The sequence below is a fragment of the Phasianus colchicus genome, chromosome 11 (assembly GCF_987193195.1).
Source record: "Phasianus colchicus chromosome 11, bPhaCol1.hap1.1, whole genome shotgun sequence".
Lineage (NCBI taxonomy): Eukaryota > Metazoa > Chordata > Aves > Galliformes > Phasianidae > Phasianus > Phasianus colchicus.
This window is the reverse complement of record NC_143446.1, coordinates 6,496,254-6,514,068: the sequence shown is the minus strand read 5'-3', so window position 1 is coordinate 6,514,068 and position 17,815 is coordinate 6,496,254. Positions and strand designations below refer to the sequence as shown.

Here is a 17,815-nt window from a genome sequence, read left to right as displayed (position 1 = left end):
CTGTGTTTTCTGAAGTGGTCTTCTCAGGTTGTTTTTTTTTCCTTGGCAGGTGAAATGTGGATCACCAATGGTGAAGGCATTTGAGAAGGAGAAATCCTATGGGCTGCCTAGTTACATAGTCTACACCGTTAGTTTGTCTGATCCAAGAGTTTCAAGCCAGGGATCCTTATCAACTGCTCTAACTGTCTCTAGTCCTATGACAGACCAAACTATCACTATTCCAGTGACAGTGATTTATTTGACTGACAGAACCAGTGCACCAGTGAGACGTAAGTTTATCTCTAGTCTTCATGTGCCAGAATAAAAGTATAAATTGCATTAATGTTTGAGATGATAAAATCTGGTGTGTTAAAATCTGAACTGACAGCTCACATTATCATTGACATTCAAACAGCTCACTGTGACCAGAAGACTTCAATGCTATTGCTCATTAAAACCAAAGCAGAATATATTTTCCTTCTGGGCCAGCCCAAAATATTCTCTTGAAGTTGGCATAAATATCCCAGTGCTGAAGTATCCAACAGTGTTTATTTGCTTTGCTTCTATTTACTTTTAGAATAAAAATGATTAGCAAATTGGGCCTGAGGAGAATAAAGAAGACTGCATATCAGTGTCTTAATTTATTATTGGTAAATTTTGAAGAGTGCATTATAAATAGTCATTAGTATTGAAATCACGCAAGTTGATTAAATTTATTTAGGATAGCTACTCAAACTGAAGGAGCCAAAAGAGAGTGAAGAAATAACTAAGCAGATTGGAGAGACAAGGTGCTCTTGTAACTTTATATTGTTCTTTCTTAATTGGTTCTACAGATGGAGCAAGTCTATTCCAGCACTTCCTTGATTCCTATCAAGTAATGTTCTTCACACTTTTTGCACTATTAGCAGGGACAGCTGTTATGATCATAGGTAAGAGAATAAAAGATCACTAATATTTTTTCTATAACTCTATGCAGTACTTTAGTAGTGAGATATAAAGAAGAAATTTCATACTAAGTCATGTTTTTTAACAATGTCTTGCAGCCTATCATGCAGTTTTCTCACAAAAAGAACAGCACACTCATCCAGCGTTTACCCCAAGGACACCTCCTCAACACAGCCATAACAGTAAGCAGATGTTGCCCAGTTACAAATGAAATAATTGATTAGTCTAGATACTGCATTTGAATTGAATATAGGGATGTATCTCTACTAGTCTGTGTTCTGAGTCAAATGACAACAGGCATTGTGCCAGTTCCTAGAAATTTGTTGTTAATCTCCCCTCTTCATTCTCCCAACTGTCCTTTTCTCCATCACTAATTCTTTTGAAACTCTTGTCAGATGTAGCAACATTAGCAATGAGCATGCTAAAAGTCTAGAATTAATGAATATCACCAGGTGGCTGGAAGGGGGAGATCCAGAAGAATCCAAGGGGACGTAAAGCGCTAATCAGTTGCTGATACAGTGTGCTTGGCAGCAGCTGACTGGTTGCTCAATTCATGTGACATCAACTGAGCTGCAGCATGGCTGCTTTTCTTGTGCTATCAGCAAGCTGTGAGGTTCTGGGAACTGGGGCTCCTGTAAGAGGCAGTGAAGGGCAAACATTAGGGGGATGAAGGGCACAAATCTATGGAAGACTTAGTTATGTTGCTCAGGAAATAATTTATTACTTCATTACTTTTTGTCTTGCAGTCATGATTTACCTGTATTACTTGATATGGTGTTTAATTCCTATTTTACTGGCAGCATTGTATAATCAAACTCTTTCAGAAGTATGTAAAAGATGCCTGTTGATTGCAGAATCCATGACAAACAGTAGCAAATAATGTACGCATTATTACAAATGTAGTTAAGATGTTAGAGAGTTACAGTCCTACTTGTAAAAATGTCTGATACGTCAGATAAAATATGACAAGTTCAACCTGAAAGCTATTTGCTCAAGTGAAATGTATTGTGCCCTCCTCAGAAAGCTTTGTTAATTCTTTTATTCATACGTATAGAATCTCTTCTCAAGAGGCAGTAAGCTAAAGGGCTTATTCAACTCAGAATGGATCATTAGACTCACTTGCCAAGTGTTCCAGCAGACGATGAGTGGCAGTTATTTCTTTTCCTACTACTTCCACCAATCCTAAGTATGATTGTTTTTCTCATTTTCCTCTTCTGTTTAGGTTTCTCTGTATCACCTGTGCTTTCCTTCAGCCCTCAGACCTCAAGCAGGAAAACAAGCCCATCGACCACGCTCTGGAGCACTGATTATGGTTCACGTTAGAGAAAACACTCTTCGTCATGAACTGGGACTGAGATGGAATGGGGGAAATAGTGCCTTTGAGGATAAAGCTTTTGCAGTTTTGATGCAACTCATATAATCTCTTGAAAATAACCAGTTTTTTTTCTTTTTTTCTAAAACTTAGAGCTCTTTGCATTTTTTATGTACTTCAGTTCTCTACAATTTATTTTACCTGCTGCTTTATGCGAAGTTGATGAGGATGAATGGACAAAAAGCAGTGTTCATGCTAAGCTAGCTTTCTTGCACTTCAAGCAGTTAGAAATTGTCTGTGACAGTGACCCAAGTTTATTTACTCTTGCAAAAATTATCTTTCTTTTTACTAGAATTTTAAAAAAGGGAAATAGAAAAACAGGTTAAATTGAGCCAAAAATATGAAGGACTGTGTATTTGAAATTACTTAATTTTGATTTGGACTCAGGAATGTACTGCACTGATAAGTATTCTTATGTTTAGCCTTACAATGTGATTCATCATCATAATTTACTGTTTAAACATCAGGAATGCTGGAATAACTGTGAATAGATTTTGAAGTGGTTTTTTTGCTTTGTTTTTTAACCAAAAAAATTAAAAAATGTCTTACAAGTGTGGCTTCCGTTGGGTACAGCTGCAGTGTTCCTGTCTTGTTAACTGTGTAAGCACTTTTTTGGATTGGGAATGTTAAAGCATGTGCCTTCTAAGAGGATTTTCTTCTGGTAGTAAATGGTTTTAATTGAAGGCAATTATTTTACTGTTGCTGATTAAAAATACATTTTATATTAGTTATTTTACACATAGAAGTACCTCAATAAAAACTGAGCCACCTCTTGTTACCACTAGTTACCTGTTGCACTGGAAAGTAAGTGGCTTATTTCATAGTTAGAATGAGTGACCTTTTCAGTTGGTTCAGTCTACTTATCTCTAGTGTGTTTGTGTACATAATAATACAGTCACATCCAGAATTAATTTAAACTATACCGTGAAACGTGACTGATATGACCAGACTGAGGAATATTTGTACTTGAATATCCTATTATTAAGAGCACATTTATAGATCTTTTAAATACAGCGTAGCGTTTCAGTGCATAAGAATTATTGTTTTTTTAATTGGTTTATTATAGCTTTTTTCCCTGTCTGCAAGGACGCACAGAGTTAAAATGCACAATTCAGGGTACATCAGAAAGTATTTTGCTATATTAGGCAGCTGATCACTGTGCATGTTGAGATATATTTTGACTTCTAAGCAAGATGGCAATGAGGTATGGTGACTTGAACTTCTTTTCAAATTGATTTTGAAAAGGGTTGGATGGGGACTTGTTGTATTACTTGGTCCTTATTTTCCTGAGGACAGAAAATATTACCTCAGTTGGAATTCTTCATTTGGGAAATGATTATCATAATCACAGTAACTTTTTAATATGCAAACAGTATTTCATAGCTGACAGATGAGAGATTGTTTACATGTAAGTAGTATCACAGTGTCAATTGTGAATAATATTCTGGGTGTGCAAACTCCCCTAAGGACCATAATGAAAGTGATCTCATGCAAAGTGTGAAGAATTAGGTGGAAAAAAATTTGAAGGAATGGATTGCAAACAGTCTATGGTATATATTTTTGGTTTGATACTATAATATTACAGAAAAGCAACACTGTTACGTACTATTCTGAGTATTGTATAATTTATTTTCTGGTTTTGGAAAACATGTGCCTTACATGCTACTACTAAAATGGACAATTTGGTTGTAAATAATCATTTGTATCTGTATTATTTAATAAAGGTTTGTAAGAATCCTTCAGTATACTGCTGACAAACTTTCCTTTTTGTGGCTGCTCAGAATTTGGCATGTAATTCTATTATCTGTACTTCCTCTTCTGTGTTTCATGCCCAGCTTTTGTAAGTATACCACTCCTTCCACAACACCAGTGCAGTAATAAGCCATTTCTTCGTGAAAGTTTTTTTTCTGCTCCTGGTATGAGAGGAAGATGATGTCTAGCTGTGAAGGCAAGTGTATGTCTTAATGGTTGAAATGGAGATGATGGAAAAATCATACAGGATAGCATCAAAACAACTTTTGCATTAACATGGATGACTAGAAGTGCTGCTTTTACACTGTTACTGCTGTGTTAATATAGTAATTGCACTGATTAACAGAGTAGTCTTGTTAACGTGTTATTTTGCGTGTTGTATGAAATGTAGAGTAGAATGCTTATACATAGAACATAGCTGGAGAATGAATGAGGTAAAGCTTTTGGATATATGTCCTTAATGAAAAAGGAAGGTGAGTGGAAGCTACCTGTCTCATCTTAAATCTTTTAAAAAAACATGGTGTGATCTTATATTTTATAGTGAGATACATATAGATAAATATTTAAAAAATAGTCTGTTAGGAAGTGGCTGAGAACCACTGTTCACTGTTCAGTCATTTCATATTCTTGCAGCCCCTCAATATCTGCGTGATTTTTTACAGTCATACTTTTTCACTTTTTGTCAAGTATGCTCAACAATTTTTTCATCTACTATTTCTTATTGGAAGCTTTTTTTGTTTCCACTAAGTGTTGTCAGTTCTTACTGAAGTCACTGGTGGTGGCTGAGGAAGCAGCTCTCGCCCCTTTCAAAGAGAAATGAAAGGGCTATGGACATCTTAATGCTAATGTGATAAACTTTTCAGAGATGCTCCCAGGAAAGGTTTTATTCCCCTCTTCCTTTCACTTCCCATTCAGCCTCCCAGTTCAGTACTGAATGTCCTGAAACACATTGCTCCAAGCTGGGGATACTTCAGCAAATGCCTGTTGTTCAACTTTTTAGGCAAGTAATTGCAGTCTCCTGGCATACATCTTTATTAAATGCAATTTGTCACAAGCAAGAATCAGAGGGGGGATGTTGAAAAGGAAAAAAGTGGAAAATAAAGAAGTGGAATGGATCGTGCGGAAGCTGATCTACTCCAAGAAGTGATGAGGCTTTTGACTTCAGAACACTCTTCTGGTCTGTCAGGCGGTTCCAGATGGTGGGATCTGCTGAGGTGCCAATGTAAATATTGGCATTCCTAAAAAGGTTCACCTGCTGCTCTTTCCTGAGTGTTTGCTTGCCTGAGCGTTTTGCTGGAAATGTGTACAAATGGTACATTCTAAACTTATGAGTTGATCTGCCTTCTTTAGTTCATCGGTTCACAAAAAAAATCAGGGCTATATTCATTCTTTGTAAACTGATCAACTCCAGCAGAGTAGGACCTGTCTTCATTTTTGGTAGGAATAATGTAAAAAAGCAAGCCGGTCTGCAAGCAATGAATTTAAGCCCCTCTCAGCAGCGTGGCTTCAGCTGCAGATCCCCGTCCTGAGCTGCTCAGCAAATGGTGCAGCGAAGCACTTGTAGCAGCTGCGCGCCATTTTGCAGATGCTGTGCCTCGCCTTCCCGCCACAGTGAGCTCCCAGCCAATCACAGCAGCCGTTACAGACGGTGCTGCCAGAGCTTGGGCTGTGCTGAGGAGAGCCTGAGGGAGCTGCCTGAGAGAGTGCTGGCTGCATAGAAGCTCCTCTCAGCCCCTTTTCATACTACTTATTTTTGGTTGTTTGTTGTTTTTTGTTTGTTTGTTTGTTTGTTTTAAAGTTCTATCTAGTTGGGAGAAGGCTTGCTGTATTGTTAGTTGAAAAAATTGGAGTGGATGTGAAAAGTCATCTAAAAGGTACAGTTGTGCTCAGTGTCCTCAGGGATTAGGAAAAGGAGGAGCTAACTTTGTTGGAAAGCAGTTATTGTGAAATCCCGGCCAAGCTGCACTGTCCGTGTGGAGGAAAGGAAGTACTGTGCTAGCAAAGCAGGCAGTGCTGGCTGAATTGCTGTTGGCGAATGTTCAAGTGCTTGGAAGGAAAGAAGTGCCAGGAAAGTAGTTAAATTAGCAGTCTGAGGATTGTACCAAAACATCACACACAAAAAAAAAGAGTACTTGTTAGAATTATGGAGCACAATTGCTGTTTCTGAAATAAATTTATCTGCTGATTAAAGCTAGCCTGAGGTCTCCTGTGCCTCTGTGAGGCAGAAGGACCGAGTGAGAATTAGCCTACTGCTCTTTGCTGAAGTGACAGATATTTCTCCTAGATACAGTAACATGGTCACGGTTAATTGGAGGATGTTTGCTTGTGACAGCAGACGTGCAGTTCTGGTGTTGATGCGATTGGCTGCAGCCTGCGCAGTTCCCTGGTGTGCTTCCTGTGAGCAGAGGTGTGTGGGGATGGGGTGTCTTCCGTGCGTGTGAGCAAAAGTGTTTTAGAGACACTGCAACCAGCGGGACGTGCTGGGCAGCTGAGCACTGCCACACAGTCACAGGTTATACCTCAGCCTTTCGAGGTACCAAGAGCCTGTTTCCAATTCATATCCAGAAAATTCCTGCTCATCAACAGATGTATTGCAAAGGAATGTTTATATATAAACTTGTTAGCTCCCCCTCTCCTGCCTTAAAATGCACAGCAGGGTACTGAATAAAATGTTGAAGCAACCTTTTTAGTTAAAGTCTTCCTGATAAGGAATCAGAGTTACTGTGTGGAGTTTTAGGAAGGTTCTGCTAGGTTCTCCTAGCAGCTTGTTTTGATCAGCTCGTTTGCTGACTTTTGTTTTTCTACTTGAGGAGGTTATGTTTTACAGGTATTAATCTAGCAACTTCTCCAATTACTGCATTTTCTTTAAGAGAATATCCTGATTTTTCTCTTCTATTTGGGTGTCAACATACGTATCCTCAAAGTACCTGCCTGGAAGTCATTCATAAATCTGTGGGTTTCTTAGTACAGTACACTGTAAAAAACAAAATGCCTCCTCCTTCCAGTTTCCCCAGTTAGAGATAAAACTGGAGTGGAGCGGGGACCAGTTGGGGTGTGTTGCTTGAGCTCTCATCTCTGACAGAGTCTCCTAAGAGAAAGCAGTCAAGTAAAATCCAATGAAAGTATTTCTGATGCTGTAGACACAATCCATGCATACCAATCACTTTTGGCGATTTCTTTAGACAGTTTTTTTTAATGTATATACAAGTCTGCCATTATATTGTAACAAGCTGAATGTAGGTGGGATTCTTGAATGAATGCTGGGAAAAAATAGGAAAAAATATACCAAAAAAACCTCATACACAATAGTAAATATTGAAGGCAAAGCCTGTCTTCATTGTTTAGAGCAAGTGGTAGCACCTCGAGTCCCTTCTATTCCACAGGTGCAACATACTTACTCATAGGTACTTAGGATCTCTCAATCCTTACCTACAACAGTAAGTACACAGGTTGCACAAATTTACATGGATATGAAGTCATTGAATGAGGTAGTTATTGCTTGCATATTTTTGTAAACCACTGCCACCTGTGTCTAGGCTTAGATCTGCATACCACTTGTGCATAAATAAGCCAGCAGCTTACACTGCCAGCGAGTACCAAGTAGTTCACTCCTCTAGAAGCAGAAAGGTGTGTGTAGCAGAACATACCTTCCCCTGGTTTTCCTAAACACCCTGGCCTTTCCTTGCAGGATATCTCCAAACAAGAGATCTTCTGCCAGCAATACAACTTCTGTACAGCTGTCTACTTGAGAGACTTTGAAATTGTGATGTTCACCAGTAACTTTCCTGGCCTTATCTGCAACTAGCTGCTTGCCACCACATCATGCTGTGTCTCATCATTTCGCTGTAATTGTACAGAAGCACCCTGATTTATCGGCTGTAAGCGGGGAAGCCCTTGAGGTGGCATTTGGTAGACAGGCAAGGTATGTGAATACAGATGAATTCTGTTTCTTTTAAGTATTTGTTTGTTATTCTTGGGAAGGCAACTAGACCTTTTAATTATATATATACTTTATGTAGCTATGTTAGTCTGTGTAACATTTGTGATGTGATTAAACCCATTCCTTTTCAGCTCTTTCCTCATTGTCTCAGTTACAAGTTTAAGGTTTTAGCTGGCTTGAAAAGCCAATCATGCTTTCTCCATGATACAGATGCTCTACTTTTACCTTGTAACAACTATATCAACTTTAAACTGGAAAGAAAAGTCAGTAAGTAAGAAGTATCAGGCTCAAGATCTTTGTGACATTAGATATTCTGTATGCTATATTTTATTGGTTTATTACCCATACTTCAAAAATGTGTGCTATTTTTAGTTTGAGTGAATCTGGGTTCACTTCTCAGCTGGTAACTTCAACAGGAAAACTGTGGTGTAACTGGGCACAAGATTCAGATACATAACTTCTAAGATTTTTCTCTTGAAGCTTGCCAAATGAATTTCTCCCTGATTCATATTTATCATCACTGTATTTGAGCTGTGAATTTACTAACAGGAAGTCTAATACCATTTTCCCTATTTTCACTCATGTCACTTGTCCTCTCTGTTTTCAGAGCTATTTTTATCACAGCTACTGTGTTTACAACTGCAGGTGGTCTGCTCCAGAGCTTTTTGTATTAATAAACCATTTCCTGCAATTTATGTCTTCACAGTTCTGCACGATATCTTGTTTCTCTGCTTAGTGCGCTATACTCTCTATTTCAAACCTTACAGGTCTGTTTCATCATAATTGCTAAATGGATTGCAAGAAGCAGTTGCTATCTTCCATTTACAGACATAGTGTATGTGTTCATTATTCACCCGGTCATATGTTTTTGAGTTCTCAGTTACTAAATCACGTTTCAAGTGCTGTTTCCATTTTGCCTAGTTCAAATAACTGTTTAGCACCTCTTACTTCTGCATTTAGCATAAACAAGTGTATTTTGAAGGACTTGTATGTAAAAAAGTGTAACTTTTATGCAATTTTATTCATTTTTCTTCAATTTATCGTAAGGAATACTTTCTCACCGAGTAAAAATGAGGTAATATACTTAAAGGCCAAGATTCAAAATTGTAGCCATAATCTTGCACCTTTTAATGTTAAAACTTATTTCTAGGAGTCGCTTGCATTGGTTGAGGTAATGCAACCATCTTCCACTTGAGCAGTGGAAAAATGTTAAGCATCTTAATGTTAAATAGTTTTATTTCTAAATACAGACTGCACCGATTCAGATGTTCCAGTAGTGAGAGGCTGCTTTGTGTGCACCAGATATCTTAATAAATGCCTGGGATTTTAAGAGACATTTTTCAAGTACCATCCTTCACAAAGAAAAAGAGACAAACTTCATCAGAGACAGTGTGGAGTTTCTTTATATTTGCTACTGAGTTCACATAACCGATGTCATTTAGCAGGTTTTCAGCTGCTACAGTGTCATCAAACTGGGTCTGTTTTGGAACCTGGCCTGTAATAACCAAATGTGAAATGGAGTTGGGAACAGCACAATACATTCTAGTGTCACTTGCTGGGCAGCATTTTGGATTTTCTAGGGCAAATAGCAGAATGAATGAAGGAAAATCAAATGGTTTGAATATAGCAGGAACAGAATATAGAAAACAAATCTGTAAAGAAAAATCAATGCAATTACTTGAATTCTGAGTTATTTGTTTCCACTGAGGGTGAATGCAAAAATAGTTAAGAAATATTATTTTTCCTCTAAAAACAATGAACAACCAAGCAGTGGAATTGACTGTATTTTCTGTGAACATAAGAATCAGAGGCAGAAAGTGTGATGGATTTAAAGGAGAAAAGGCTTTGAAGCAAGGTTTATGATGAATGTAACAGGAAGAACAGTTCTCTGCATGTTGCTTTTGGCAGAGAATCTGTTTGAGAAAATTGAGCAGGAGATCTAGAAATAGAGTTCAGTGATGGGGTCTAAATTGCAGCCATTTCAAAAAGAACATCCCAATATGGGAGATATCTAAGCCAAAGGGCTGCTTGTTTAGTTTATAAAGCCCCAATGAATGTTTAGATGGCAATGTAGGGTCAACTTGACAGTGCCCAGAAATCACATGGCAGTGTGTCTAGGGTCTATTTTTTTCTTTCTATCTAAGGCAAGTCAGGAAAATCTACCTGCATTTCTGAAGATTGCAGAGTACAGATGTCATCCACTGCGATCCACTAAGGGGGTGAGGGGTGGTTGAACTGGGCTGAAAGGGAGATGAGAGAGGAATAATAAGTAATTTTTTAAAAATAAAATAAAAGAATGCTCCTGCAGTTATTTCGATACCAAAGTTAAATGGGCACTAACCATACAATTCTGGGCCTCATCTGAGATAGTAATTGGAGAAAATGATCAGAATGCAGTAGTTCCCTCACATGAAAACAAGGTCAGGTGGACTTTCAGGACTTACAGCACCAGTAAACATATCTGCAGTAAGAGAACAATGTGACATTACAGTATGCGCAGTAGTACAGAAATTATTTAGGTACTTTTCTGTGTGCTTTTCCATGATTTCATCATGGAAAAATTAAATTGTGGGGGGGAGAAAATCTGAAGGACTGGCTGAGCTACCAGAAAACAAAAAACTATGCAACCATGCATAGGAATAGAATAAGTTGAGAAAAACTGAAGATTCAATGAGATAAAGCTCTGTGAATGGTACATATTTAACCAACAGAATCGAGTCAGTGATTTATTCAGTGTTCTCTGACCCACTGAATATTCTGTATTCCTGGTTCCTCAAGGTAATTGCTGTATGAGAACGTCATTTTATGTACGGAAGCAGGGTGTAACATTAGCAGATAGGCAGGCCAGTAGTCATGGCAAATGGAGCTTGAGACTTTGGCTGTAACATTAGCATCTATACCAACTAATCTTAAGCCAATGCATTTTAATGGCTTCCAGAGACTGCGAATTGTCAGGATAAAGTCCAGTAACTGAAATACAGCTTACTGGTAAACAACCTCTGAAGTTCTGTAAACAGTTTTAAATAATTGTTATCAAATTTGTTCATATTTGAAAGAGACAAGAGGTGGGAGATATTTTGTGGCATATGTCTTACTTAGGTTTTCAGAATTCTGTTTTCTGTTAAGTAAGAAACTGCTCTCTGAAAAACTAAATAGTGAAAATTGTCATTTTTACCCAAAAGGAAGGGAAAAAACTCATTTCGTAAAGTAAGAGCTTGTAATTTGACAGCATGCGTCATTTGGGTTATTATGAGTGAGTCATAAATAAGAGGCACTAAAAGAGTTATTTTTCAAAAATGTTCCAAGGTAACAAGGAAATTACCTCTGAAGAAATGTTGATAACAAGATAACAATCCATTGAATAGTCTACAGCAAAACTTACTTTAAATGTTTAATGAAATTTATTCATTAAGAGTTCTATTTTTGTGAAATTTTATAAACGAGGTGTAAAGGCTAATTTCACTTCATTTTTGTTCCTGTAAGAAACAATTAAACTACCTTTAATGGAAGTAGAATCAGCTTTGTAACTACAAAAATACTCAGAAGCCTTGAGTTTCTGTACTACGATCCGACTTCTGTCAGTAAAGTTTGACACTCAGCCACCTCTGCCCTCTCAATTTTCATTCAAGTCACCATGAGCCCAAACATAGCTATTAACAATAGTTTAGTTTCATTATTTTGTGATAGTTTTTATTTATAATGGAGCTTTTCCCAGGGGTGGGAACAAATTGGATTTGGGGGGAGTTGAAAACTTCAGAATAATAGCAGTAATATTTTTAGCCTGGATCTCTAAAGAAAGTTGTTCTCAGCTGCACTGTTCCTGTGTCTGTTTGCTCCCACTTAACTGTTTTAATTTTTACCCTGATTCCCACCAGATCAGATAATAGAAGACATTGTTTAGACATCTAAACAATAATTAAGTCTTCATGAATTTTCAGAAGTTAATGCCTTCATAAAGGAAACGTTATAATTCTACTTTTAGCACTGTGAGTTTATAATTTGCTAACTTGTAGACAAATCCCCAAAACGCAGACCTATATGAATGCCCAGTGTTAGGGAGAGCTTGGAATTCTCCATGAGAATCAAATCTGTAGGAAACCATGAATCAATAGAATTTCTCTTCATCCCTAGAAGGGAATGTAGAATTTTGGTTATATGGCAGAAGTGCTATCCAATAGAATTCTCTTATAAGATTGTGAATACAAAAAAAAAAAAAAACATAGCAGAATAAAGCAGCAATATCCATTGTGACAGCAACCATGCATAGGAATAGAATAAGTTGAGGAAAACTGAAGTTTCAAAGAGACAAATAAAGCTCAGGGCAGCCTGGTCTAGCATTAGGTGGGAAGGTTGGTGGCCCTGCATGTGGCAGGGGGGTTGGAGATCCATGATCCTTGAGGTCCCTTCCAACCCTGGCAATTCTGTGATTCTCTGTGAATGGTACGTATTTAACCAACAGAATCGAGTCAGTAATTTGCATCTTACTGTTGTTCTGAATTATTGAATGGGCTTCATTGTTTCTTTGAGTGTTTACTCATTATTAATAGTAAAATCTGCAATAACAGCAGGAACAAAACCAATATCAAGTGGGAAAGAATCAAGTTGAACAAAATAAGTAGAAGAACAAAATAAACCAAGTAACTGAAAACAAGTTTGAGCTAGAGGAGGGGGAAAAAGCAATTATTTGTGGAAGAAACCATGATGTTATTACACAGAAGCACTCATTTGAATTGATATTGCTACTCAGCAGTGAATAAGCATTATAGCACCTATCCTGCATTTCTGGACATGGGAGTTCTTCACTGCAGATTTTTCTCTGTGACATTTCTCATGAATACACGTTTATGAAATGAAATTCCCTTTCTTATCAGATGGCTAAAACAGTAAATCTGTACACTCGCCATGACTGCTCCGAGAGAACAGTCATTTACAAACTTCTCTTTCCTAAGGATCTGGCACAGTAGAAGCAGCTTGGCTGTAATTGATGTACTCATTAAAGAAAAACAAAATATTGGAGTACTGTATCAACCTTTATTACAGATTTCCAGGCTGAATCATGTGTCACATTCAGTTGTTTGTTCTTTCTTTGGCCCACCAGTCACCTGATGTGATTCTCATTTCTATATTTGTACGCTAGTTAGCACTGTAGAAAGCAGGAGGAGGAATGGGCTGGTCTCTGACAAGGTCTGTGTGCACTTTCATGATAGCCATAGCTGCAGCATTTCCATGGCTTCTTCTGGTAGTGTTCTGAAAAATTCACACAGGCTCATCTGTGCTGTGTGATTGTAAGTGATTGTTGAGTTCTGTTCTGAAGAGTATTTTAAAATAATTTAGTTGGATTATTTTTGGTTCTTTATTCATCATTTCTTTGTTACATGGATGTAGAAAAATTATTTATTAAAGATAGCAGGAAAATGATACAGTTCTATGAATTTTCTTCTTGTATTTTATACTGTGCACAGTCATCAGATTGGTCTTGCGTGTGAAATAATTATCTCTCAGCTACATGACAAAAGATGGGTTTTTAAGACCTTTATATCCAGCTATCTTGGAATGGAGGGAATTATCACAAGTAGACGTGTGTTTTTCCTGTTCTTTGCATTTGGGGATATCAGCCTCCATAAACAAGGGAATTAAAATGTGAATCTGGTTGCAGCGAGGTAGAGCCTGACAACTTGAGCTGTAGCTATCTGGACAAGCTCTGTAACACTTGCTAATTTTTGTAATAGTAAAGGTATATTAGAGAAAGCCTTTCATTACAGCCTGCAGAAAGACTGCAGGCTACGTGTATTGCTGGAATTCACAATGTAATTAGAGCTACTGAACGTACTTCATTCTCTACATAATTTTCTCTTTACATCTCTGTCTTTTGTCATAATTCATTAATTGTCTTTGAATTTTAAGTTCATGGCCATGTCCTGGTAAAATTTGCAAGATTAATATTTCATTTTATGCTGGTTTAGAATTTGTCAGTAAAAATAAATGGCCTTGGTTCTACCACAGTAAGCATCTCTTAGCATGAAAAAAATCTGTCTTGAGCATCTGACCTCAGCAGGTCCTGTCTCACTGCCAGCTGGTTCTTTCTTTGAGAGGAAAATGAATGAAGCAACCAAACAAAAAATATTTTCAGCAAGTACCCAAACATTTAAGGCTGATCATCCTGCTTGGAATGTCTGGATTTAATTCCAAATCAGCACCTGAACTGAAGGAGATTAATTCAAGAACATGATAGAAATACTAATTAATTAGACATGTTTAAAGGTTAACTACAGTGGGTTTTGTAGTTATTGGTGTTTCTTGTTGTTTTTGCCCCTGACTGTGTAGTTCTGGATCAAGCACTCAATCATGCTGGGACTTGCATTCTGTATGTCACATAGGTTATTACTTTTGCTATAGTTTTATATTATACTTCTCTCTTACTACAAAAATTTCTATATGGGTGGTCTTCTTTGCCTCTCTGATAGAAGATTCTATCTTCTGCAAGAAGAAATAGATGATAAATGAGATGCTGAAGATGTGGATAGTAATCACTACCACTCTAATAATAACTTTATTAAAACAATTAATTTACTGAGAGCTATCTTGTGTGAAAAATGTACTGTAGCCATAAAGTGCAATAGAAAAACTTCATTTGTCTTCCAGTTTCATTCATATCCTTTTAAAAGCAGTGGCATACAGATTACTGGGAATTCTACCAATGGTACCATAGCGTTTGAATTAGGGAATAAACATTAGTGACTTAATTTAAAAAATTTGTGGAGCAACCTGGATTTTCCAAAACCTTTCTCATATGTTTTCATTTAACTTCAGAGAATTTTGCTTGTAGATTGTTGACATTTTCAAGAATAATTTTGTCATTATAGTTGAGTTTTGATTGCTGCATCCTTCCTAAATTATGCTTTCTAGAATTTTATTCAGTATGATTTGGCTTTGTCAGCCACCTGCAGAATGGGTGGCTTGGGTTTTTGGTTTTTTGTTTTCTGTTTATGCTGATTGTTCAAATGTTAAGATTTATTTCCAGTTTCAAAAAGAAATTTTGCAAAATCTGAACTTGCGTTCACTGATATATTTGTTTACAAGCCAGTTTATCTCTGAACAGGTTAATGTGGAGAGAATCCTCTCGATAACAAGTCTCTAATATACCTAAAGGGCAAAGAGGTTACACCTAGCCTGTAAGATGATGGTTCTCACTTTCACTGCAAATCTCAATAAATGCAGAAGTATATAAAACTCAAGTTCTTCCTGGGTTGTATTTCATACTCCATGCATTTTTAAAGCAGTATTGCATTTGAAAATCATGTTAAAGTACTGTGTAATTCAAATGTAGCTTACAATTCTGTTTGCAGCGAGTAGGATGTAAATCAACTTACCTTACCACATCTGCATGGGCCCCAAGAGTTAATGGTAATATCATCAGGCATTAAATTACAACATCCTCAGTACTGAAATCAACAAAAATGTTTGTTCAGCATGAAAGTGATTGAAACTTAGTAACTGTTTAAAAAAAAATTTATCTTCTCTGCTTAGAATCAAATTCATTTTTTAACCCTCATGTTTTTTGTAATTTTAGGAGAACAATCTTTGTGATTTTTGAAGGTAGTATAAAAGGAAAATTTCTTGAACAATTGTTAGTACTATGCATACTAAATATATTTATTATATTGCTCTTACCTAAATAAGTGTTATTTCAAACTATCCAGATCTTACAACTGCCAGCTACTTCATATCACTACTTCACACATCAGTTCCTCTTCAAGAAATATTCACAGTGTAATGACTGTACAAGTTAGCATCTGAAGTAATAAGGTTGAGACAAGGGAAGCTGCTGTTCCCAAAGACATGTTAAAAGCAGAATGAAAACACATCAGGTCTTTTCCAACTACTACTGACATGTTCCCAAGGTACATAACAAGTAGAAAAATCTCAGTTCCACCACTGGGCATAATATGTATAGAAAGCATGGTGAGGTGCTGGAACAGGCTGCCCAGAGAGGTTGTGGATGCCCCGTCCCTGGAGGTGTTCAAGGCCAGATTAGATGGGGCCCTGGGCAGCCTGGTCTAGCATTAGGTGGGAACCTTGGTGGCCCTGTGTGTGGCAGGGGGGTTGGAGATTCATGATCCTTGAGGTCCCTTCCAACCCTGGCCATTCTGTGATTCTGTGAAAGCATTGGAGAGAGAAGTTTTTCTCCTATATTTGAGGGTGGTAGTGGGAGGGGGGGGTTGATGTTTAGAAAATTACACAACACCATAGTTTTGAAGGTATATTTCGAACAGCAAAATCTGTGGACTTAAGGTATATTACTTAGATAAAAAACATGCTATTTTGGGAAGGCTTTAAAGTGTACTGTATTCCTTCAAAACTAAACTGCAGGTTTTCTGCACCTCCTGTAAGTATGTCTGGCTTCCTACCTGAAGTCAACATTTTTGTATATGCAAATGTGTCCCACTGCTCTTCATGTATCTGTCAGCAGCACTTTTCCCTCTGACTTAAGTTGGGAGTTGATCTGATGATATACAAGTAGCTCATTCGCAACCCTGTAAATTCAGGGTTGCCTGACAAGTAACGTTTCATTTGGGTAATAATATTCTTACAGACCAAGAGTGGTGGCTTTGCATTCTTTAGACTTACTCACATACTCCACAACCTTGTTCACCAACATCTTGTCATTTAGACGCCAGCGAATGAGCATAACATTTTGTCAGAGGAAGTTTTCCATGTGATTTGGCTGTTGTCTTTCTGCTGGTTCACCCATTATGTTTAAGTATCATTATTTTGATATAGTTGGACTGTGTACTCTGTACACATATTTTCAGGAAATCTGTCAAATGTCATTTTCAAGTCATTAAGCATGCTCTGCAACAAAGCAGGCAGAATTATAGAGCAGTGTGGCTTTTCAGAACACTATTGTAAAAGTGTCAGAATTTATTCTAGCTTTTGAATGTAGGCTTATCTTTGAACAGCATCCTGCTGTTATGATTAGTGATTGCTATCGTGAATAAAATCTCTTTGGTTTCAGCAAGAAAATAAAACAGTTTATATATAGAACCCACAATTGAATAGGACCTTAAATATTTATTTCCTGTTCTTCTTGTGAAATGATCTTCAAGGTGAAGCCTTTCATCTAATGAAACAATTCAGTAGTCAGCCCCAGGTCTTCAGGCAGTTGTGGCTTTACAAATGAAAGTCAGTAGCAGATAGCAAGTAATGAATGTTACTTGTCTAAGTAAGAATTTGCTGCAATTCTTTGACTTTAAAATATAATTTTGTGTCTTACTAAGATGAGCTTTGTGGTGGTCCCAATGGCAAGCAACATCGATTGCTATTCCAGGCTGCCAGGAAACCCTGTGCTAAGTGACTTGACTCAGGTGTTACAAATGTACCACCTGCTGTGTTTACACATAAATTTAAGTCTTGGGATTTTTAAAAACAACAGTCTCAAGGTTGAAAGTTTTGACATTGGTAGACCAATAGCTTCTTCACAGAATTTGAGAAGCTAGTTTGTAAAACATGAAAGTCTAGTTGTACGGTTTTATAAATGGAAGTCAGTGTTATTTTACCTCAGAAAGTAAATTATCAGTTTCTCAAAAGTAGCCTCGAGTGCATCAGGAAAGGTGTTGGGCACTGTGTCAAAAGGAAATAAAGAAAAAGGAGGCAGCTTTTACTTTTTAAATAGTCTCATACAGTAGAAGGAAACTAGCAAAGAGAACAATATTAACAGTCTTCATCTCTCATTTTTATGTCTGGACATATGGAATATGTAGGAATATATGTATATATATGGAATGTGGGGAGATGAAGCACTTTAACTTGGAAATTGTGAGTATTCT

General features: G+C 37.2%; 2 protein-coding genes across 3 annotated transcripts in view; both read left to right on the top strand.

The window, feature by feature from the left end:
• Positions 1-4,041, top strand: part of NUP210 (nucleoporin 210) — a 61,011-nt gene extending 56,970 nt beyond the window's left edge. The window contains exons 37-40 of the mRNA XM_031608699.2: positions 50-269; positions 813-908; positions 1,023-1,106; positions 2,147-4,041. Coding sequence (XP_031464559.2) covers positions 50-269; positions 813-908; positions 1,023-1,106; positions 2,147-2,247 — 501 coding nt within the window. The 3' untranslated portion in view covers positions 2,248-4,041. The remainder of the gene's footprint in view (positions 1-49; positions 270-812; positions 909-1,022; positions 1,107-2,146) is intronic.
• A 1,795-nt stretch (positions 4,042-5,836) lies between these two features.
• Positions 5,837-17,815, top strand: part of IQSEC1 (IQ motif and Sec7 domain ArfGEF 1) — a 361,739-nt gene continuing 349,760 nt past the window's right edge. For both annotated transcript variants that reach the window (XM_031608745.2, XM_031608737.2), the window contains exons 1-2: positions 5,837-5,922; positions 7,737-7,970. The gene's annotated coding sequence lies outside the window, so the exon portion shown is untranslated. The remainder of the gene's footprint in view (positions 5,923-7,736; positions 7,971-17,815) is intronic.